The sequence below is a fragment of the Myotis nattereri genome (genome assembly GCF_964212035.1).
Source record: "Myotis nattereri genome assembly, chromosome: X".
In the NCBI taxonomy this organism is placed as follows: Eukaryota; Metazoa; Chordata; class Mammalia; order Chiroptera; family Vespertilionidae; genus Myotis; species Myotis nattereri.
The window spans coordinates 5344488-5352191 of NC_138078.1; the positions used below are offsets into that span (position 1 = coordinate 5344488).

Genomic DNA, 7704 nt, shown 5'->3' on the forward strand with positions numbered 1-7704 from the left:
GTCTCCCCCCCCCCCCAAATTAGACATTATCATTGTGGTTTTATACAATCAGCATTTACTTAGATCTGTCCACATATTGACTGCTGTCTTTGCTTACCTCTCCCCGGCCCACGGCATCTCAGTGCCTCTGTGACCATTTCCCTTTCCCTTGGAGTGCTACCCCAAAGTCTCACTTTGAATTAAATTCTCCACCTGAGGGTTTTCGTCATACACAGCATGGGGGTTTGGACGGTTAACCCGCAGGAGCACCCACGTGTAGTTTGCAACTCTCTCTCCACTAAGTATGGAGTTTGACACACGCATCCTCCCTGTCCGCACCTGGGCAGCAGGCTTACCTTTACTCCCTATGCTGTCCTCTCAGCTGAGCCCGAGGCTTTCTCTCACACCCCTTATCTCCTCCAAGATCATTTAAGGTTCCATAGACACCCTCAGGGCAGGAACTTAGCTGCATACCAGCCTCTCAGGATCCCCTACTTTTCCAGTCTCTGCATCTGCGGATCCCCACTGCTCTCCCAGCTCCGCGATGCATTGACAAAGACATTCCCCTTTGCCGTCTCCATTGTAGCCGCTGCCATCATGGACCAAAGGTGGCCTTGCCTTAGGTCTCATTTTCATTTCTGTCTTTGCTTGAGGTAACAGCTGTCACTGCGAATGTCAGTGTAGAAGCACCATTCAGATCGGAAAAAGGTGCCTGTAGTCTTTGATCAAGTTGGAAGCTGGTAAAATACTGGCCAAATAAGGACCCAATGTGCAAATGGCAGTTTCCGGTGAACTGGCTTCAGTTTGTGCCTGTGATTTTAAAGACTACCAGGCAAGCACTTTCCCTCCCAGGAGCATGCCCATGCCTCGCCCTCCCCCCCCCCCCTTTCCCCACAGGAACTCATCTCCTAAATTCTAAGGGACCCTGAGGGCTTGTAACCAGGGCAGCAGTGGGCAGCGGCAGCTTGTCCCAGGCTAACCCCTCAACCTGTCCCCAAGGCTTCCTTTTCTCTGACCTCTTAGTGAGCCACAGCAGCCCAGCCTCAGCTCATTTCCCCAAATAGTCCCTCTCCTGTTATCCTAGGCCAGTGGTCGGCAAACTGCGGCTCGGCAAACCGCGGCTCGCGGGCCACATGCGGCTCTTTGGCCCCTTGAGTGTGGCTCTTCCACAAAATACTGACTTCTGCGCATGGGCCACGAAGTTTCAATTGCACTGTACGTGGTATTTTGTGGAAGAGCCACACCCAAGGGGCCAAAGAGCCGCATGTGGCTCGCGAGCCGCGGTTTGCCGACCACTGCCCTAGGCCCTTCCTTGCTTTAGTGTCCCCAGCTTCAATAAAAAATCTCGTTTAAAAAGCAGCTACCATGCAACACCAACAAATTGAATATCAGTTTCTCATCCAGTAGCTTTATCCAGTGGTCACGGCCCCCTGACATTCGTCCCCAGCTGCCACAAAGGCTAGGCCATGTCCCTAGCACATTTCCCCCATGAGTGGCTCAGGAATAGCCCAGGCCAGGCGTGGCCTTACAAGTGAGACCTGATTCCTTCATTACCTTGAGTGCGGTTGGTTAGGACATTCCTAACATACAACTGGAGAGAACGAGATGTTTTGATGGATCATGTTTAACAAGTCCTTTTGCGTCTGCACAGGGTCACGTCGATAGCTGACAGGTTGAATGTGGAATTTGCCTTGATCCACAAGGAGAGGAAGAAGGCGAACGAAGTGGACCGGATGGTGCTGGTGGGCGACGTGAAGAACCGCGTGGCCATCCTCGTGGATGACATGGCCGACACGTGTGGCACCATCTGCCACGCTGCTGACAAGTACGAGGGGCAGTTTGGGAAAGTGTTAGGCTATCTCATTAAGAAGGGAAACATTTCAGCTTTAAAAAATAGGGCCTGTTTTTCTTTTTTTAAACATATGTTTGTTGATTTCAGAGAGGAAGGAGGAGAGAGAGAGAGAGAGAGAGAGAAACATCAATGATGAGAGAGAATCATTGATCGGCTGCCTCTTGCACACCCCACACTGGGGAACGAGTCCACAACCCAGGATATGCCCTGACCGTGAATCGACCCATGACCTCCTGGCTCACAGGTCGATGCTCAACCACTGAGCCACGCAGGCCAGGCACTATTTTTCTTAATTATTTCTGTTTGCTTAGCAGTGGCATTTCAGACCAAAGAAGATTGTAGGCCCATTATCTTTCCTTGGAAGGAGGAAGAACTTGGTCCTCTGTGGCCTGGTTTCCATTTTCAAGGTAGAGCTGTCAGCAGATATTATAAAGGGTCCGAGGTGGTGTCTCCCTTGAAACAGCACAGGAGGAAAGAGACCGTCTTGCTGGCTTTCTCGGGCCCCACTTCCTTCTGGTCAGCCTTCACTGCAGCCTTCAAAGACAGTACGAAACCAAGAACAAAAAGTCGCTCAATGGGCCCTGGCTGGTGTTGCCCAGTGGATAGAGCATCAGCCAAGGACTAAAGGATCCCGGGTTTGATTCCAGTTGGGGGCACATACCTCAGTGTGCAGGCTTGATCCCCGGGCAACCAATCCATGTGTCTCTCTCTCCCCCCTTCCCCTTTCACTCTCTGTAAAACTCAATGGAGAAATATCCTAGGTTGAGGATTAACAAAGCAAAATCAATGATTTTCTCATATTCATGTCAGAATGATAGTATTCTGGCGGTTTGCATTTAAACCAGTGGCTCTCAGCTCAGGGCAGTTTTGTTCCCTAAGAGACATTTTGGGTTGTCCCCGCTGAGGGGCGGGGGGCAGGGGGAATTGCCACAGTGCAACCCAGGGGTGCAGCGCAACAGAGAAATCCCGGGGCTCAAGGCCAGGGTCAGTAGTCCTGGATTCAAGGCAGGCAACGTATGTTGCCAGCATGTCCCTGAAAAACCGTTTTCGGCTAATCAGTGGGAGAGACATCATGCTTTCCTTTATGGGGCAGGCTTTTTGCTTTTAAATTCACACTAAGAAGAGACTGTTTGTTCATTTTGCGGTTTTGTTTTGTTTTTTTTGTCTTCTATTTTATAGGCTGATCTCGGCCGGAGCCACCAAAGTTTATGCCATTCTTACCCATGGGATCTTCTCCGGGCCGGCTATTTCCAGAATAAATAGTGCCCCCTTTGAGGCCGTTGTTGTCACAAACACAATCCCGCAAGAGGACAAAATGAGTCACTGCTCCAAGATCCAGGTACTGTCTACACCGCAGGCAGAGCCAGGCAGCGAGGCTCGTACCTTAGATCCCGAAAAGCAGCAGCGAGTCTTCGGGGTGTGACTGCTCCCCGAGGCCACTGTCTCAGCGGTCGCAGCGTCTCCCGTGGGAGGGCCTCATGCGTGTTAGGTCTCTGAGAAAGGCTGGGGCTGGCAGAGGTCAAAGTTGGAAATAGAAAGCGAATAAAACCACAATAGAGCCCTAGCCCTGACCAGTTTGGCTCAATGGATAGAGCATCGGCCTGCAGACTCGAGGGTCCCGGGTTCAATTCCGGTCAAGGGCATGTACCTTGGTTGCGGGCACATACCCAGTAGGGAGTGTGCAGGAGGCAGCTGATCGATGTTTCTCTCTCATCGATGTTTCTAACTCTCTATCCCTCTCCCTTCCTCTCTGTAAGAAATCAATAAAATGTATTTTTAAAAAAACCACAATAGAAAAACAGGAGGGCCCAGCCGGTGTGGCTCAGTGGTTGAGCGTTGACCTCTGAACCAGTAGATCACAGTTTGATTCCTGATCAGGGCACATGCCCGGGTTGCAGGCTCCGTCCCCAGTGTGGGGCGTGCAGGAGGCAGCCGATCCATGATTCTCTCTCATCATTGATGTTTCCATCTCTCCCTCTCCCTCTCTGAAATCAGTAAAAATAAATGTAAAGAGAAACAGTAGGAACAGGCTGTGCTGAAGCTAAACAGAATTAACATATGGCCCAACAAGTCCACCTGATTAGCCGCAGTTGAGAGTCTGCATGCAATGGCCCATGGGCCCAATCCAGCCCACCATCTGCTTTTGTAAATAAAGTTTTATTAGAACACGCCCGTTCATTTATATATTGTCTATGGCTGTTCTCACACTACAACAACTGAGTTGAGTCTGGCCTACAAAGTAGAAAATATTTATTACCAAGCCCTTTACAGAAAAAGCAGTTGTTGACTGGTCCTTGATTTAGAATCATGATAGCTGTGCTCTTAAGTTATACAGTCACTGCATTTTCTGAAACCAAGAAAGAGAAACCTTCCATATAATCGAATAAAATCAATTATATTGAAAAACAACAAACGGTTCCCGCCAGTTTGCCTCAGTGGCTAGACGAGCGTCGGCCTGCGGACTGAAGGGTCCTGGGTTTGATTACGGTCAAGGGCACATGCCTGAGTTGCAGGCCCGATCCCCAGTGTGGGGCGTGCAGGAGGCAGCCGATCAATGATTCTTTCTCATCACTGATGTTTCTCTCTCTCTCTCCCGCTCCCTTCCTGTCTGAAATCAATAAAAATCTATAAATAAACTAACACCCGAGAAAAGGATGTTTCTGGTTAGCCACGGCCCTGAAAAGCTTTTGAGTATCTGCCCTGAATGTCTTGCTTCCATAGGGCAGTGGTTCTCAACCTTCCTAATGCCGCGACCCTTTAATACAGTTCCTCATGTTGTGGTGACCCCCAACCATAATATTATTTTCGTTGCTACTTCATAACTGTAATTTTGCTACTCTTATGAATTGTAATGTAAATATCTGATATGCAGGATCTATTTTCATGGTTAAAATTGAACATAATGAAAGCATAGTGATTCATCACAAAAACAATATGTAATTATAGATGTGTTTTCCGATGGTCTTAGGCGACCCCTGTGAAAGGGTTGTTAGACCCCCAAAGGGGTCGCGACCCACAGGTTGAGAACCACTGCCATAGGGTTTGGTGTAACAGGTTGTAAATTTGGAGACTGGCCCAACGCCGTCTGTCCTCTCAGCACTAGGCGTGGGAGGTCTTGATTGAGCTCATCTTGCAGGTGGAGAAATACTGTAGGTTTTTGGGCTTTTATGTCTGTAATGAAATCTGATGCCTCGCTTTCCTGACCCCTTCTCTTTTTTTGGCACTTAGGTTATTGACATTTCGATGATCTTGGCTGAGGCGATCCGCAGGACCCACAACGGTGAATCTGTGTCCTACCTGTTCAGCCACGTGCCGCTGTGAATCCAGACGGGAGCGCGGAGCGAGCCTGCTGGCTTCTGACTAGTGTGTTTGTACCTGATTCTTAGCTTTAGGGCTCGGCAGTTAGAACGCAAGACATCAGATCGTTGTGCCCTCCAACACCTACTCTTTCTTCCTTTGCACCTCGAGACCGTTTCTTTCCAGTTTGGGGTGAGGGCGGGTTATTGATCTGTGCACTGTCATAAATCAGAAATATTCCTGTCATCCTGACTTGTTTTCACAGGTGACATTTCCCTTTGTCCTGTCAATATTTTGAGGCCTCAACTTTCAGGTATATAATTCCAACGTGTGGAAGTTCATAATTTATATATTTCAGGGTTGCCAACGGTGACGTTAGGATAAAGACTTCCATGCAGGCACACAATGATAATACTTACGGACATTTGGGTGTAGAATGAGCCCTTTTAAGAACACTTGAGAAAATTTATAATACCGTGATTTTTTGGTTTGGTATTGTGCTTCATTGGGACCAAATTTTATGTTGTGTGAGACGGCCAGTTGCTGTTACCACTTCTGAAAAACATGTAACGGTCACATTTTAGAAATCATCTTCTCAGATTCCAAAATGATGCTCAGTGAGACATGGGATTTAGAACCCTTTTCTGAGAGCGTGTCCGCGTTCACGGTCACGGCCACGTTTGCCTCTGTCCATCCTAGATGGACAGTTCTTTGGCATCTCCTGTCCTGGCGTCTTGTTGCCTTAGGTGACCTTTGTAGCTCTAGCTTTCACTTTGCCTTTTTCCCCAATAATTTCATGGTGTGGATTTCCACCGAAACGAAACCGTGTCAGCCCCCTCCGCTTGACTAATCGGATCATCATTTTGCTTTTGACATCAATAAAAAGGTGGATTTGGGCGAGTTACACCGAATGCGTATTTCCACGGCATTCGTTTTGATGTTGAATGTGCTTTTGTTTTTCCTAGTCGGAAGCAGCAAGTCTAGGCAACTGATTATTTCAACTAAAGCCACTACCTGAAAAATGGGGGGCAAGATGGGCCCACGCAAAAGATACCAATAAGCAAGCATTAATTCCTGCATTGAAATGATATTCAAATGGGGGCCCAGGAGTGGTGGTGGGGGGAAGATTGCTTGCTCCCCAAGATGGGCCCTTTATGACATCCTCCTACGTGAGGCATCTCCCCGACTCTGCAGAAGGCATGCTTGCCTCTTGGTGAATTTCATTGCGTGCACATCGGGGTGCAATCAACTGAATCCTCCAGCCCCACAAGAGGAGAACTTGCCCGCGTAGAGTCATAAGCGGCAGTCTACCCCGCTTCCTCTGCTGAATCTTAAAACTGTGAGATCGGAATCAAGTCTTTCAATTCTGCAGGTGCAAAAGGGGAATCTATTGAAGCCATTAACCAGTAAAGCAGCCTTTAAGGTCTCGAGCCCCATTGCAGCAGAGGTGAGGTGGAATGGAGGTGAGAGAGTGTCATTTTGGTCATCGCAGAAACTAGCATTTGTCGCACCTTTAAATGGATTTGGCGGGGCAATGGCATAGCCTGGGAAAGCCAGCTGTATACTACAGATGGCTGAATCTAGAAAGAGCCAACTTGAAATATGTAAAGAGTTTATTTAGATGTGTAGTTTTGATTTTTCATAAGTGAGTGATATCTGTATTTCTTGGAATCTACGCATAGAGAAGTGAAAATGTAGTGATGAACACGCATACTGCATACTTAGACAGCTAGGCATACGAGTGTGGACATGTTGCCATGGCTACAACCAGTTGATTTGAAGGTAATCATCTAACGTTGATAGTAACATAGAGTTAATTTTCCAATAATCTGCAGATTAAAACATGATAGAAAATCGGTTGTAATTCTCTGAATTAGGAACCGAGGGTGTGTGACATTCTTCAGCACCACGGGTGTGTCTGGGAGTGCTTCTAATACATTGACTAACTCTTTAGACTAGACTAGGCCGCACACACTGGCGGTGTGGAGATGAGCTATTTGGTTTCAGTTCAGCCCAGCACTTGTTTTTATTGCTGCTGATGCCGAAGCATTTAAGTGAGAACCCTGGCGATGTGGGTCCTGCCCAGCCCTGCGAAAGTGGGGGTACCTCTAACCAAAAAGGGGAGCCGAGAACTGTGGACATACCAGAATCGCTCAGCCTCCAACTTCATCTATATTCATACGCTAACTCATAGGCTAACTGTCCTTTGTTAGGGGAGATGTCGGCTAGGTTGGGAACATACCACTCGCAGTGCTTGTATTGGTTTGGAACATGCGATTGTAAGCTCTTCCAACGCTGTGCTAAAACATTTCAATAAAGTCATGCCGCTTCTTTCCTTCATGGTGTGTGTCATTGTGGAGTATGTGTTTGGGCGGAGTGACGAGTTCTCTGTGGCACCTGAAAATGTGTGTGCTACTTCCTGACTGTCGGCCGCCACAGCAAAGGACAGAAAAGCCGGAAGTGTTTTGAAGTCGGCTCTTTTCCATTTGGGTGGTATTTCTGAAGGATGGCTTCGCAGTCTCCTTGCCCCCAAGTATACAGCTGTGTCGCGTAAGGCGTCCAAGTTGGTCGTTCTA

The 7704-nt window shown here is 48.1% G+C and overlaps 1 protein-coding gene across 1 annotated transcript in view; it reads left to right on the top strand.

The window, feature by feature from the left end:
* The window catches only part of PRPS2 (phosphoribosyl pyrophosphate synthetase 2), a 36178-nt gene extending 28710 nt beyond the window's left edge, over nt 1-7468 (top strand). Inside the window, exons 5-7 of the mRNA XM_081081127.1 lie at nt 1631-1804; nt 3011-3170; nt 5060-7468. Of these exons, the coding sequence (XP_080937253.1) occupies nt 1631-1804; nt 3011-3170; nt 5060-5152 (427 nt within the window). The 3' untranslated portion in view covers nt 5153-7468. The remainder of the gene's footprint in view (nt 1-1630; nt 1805-3010; nt 3171-5059) is intronic.
* The last annotated feature ends 236 nt before the right edge of the window (nt 7469-7704 follow it).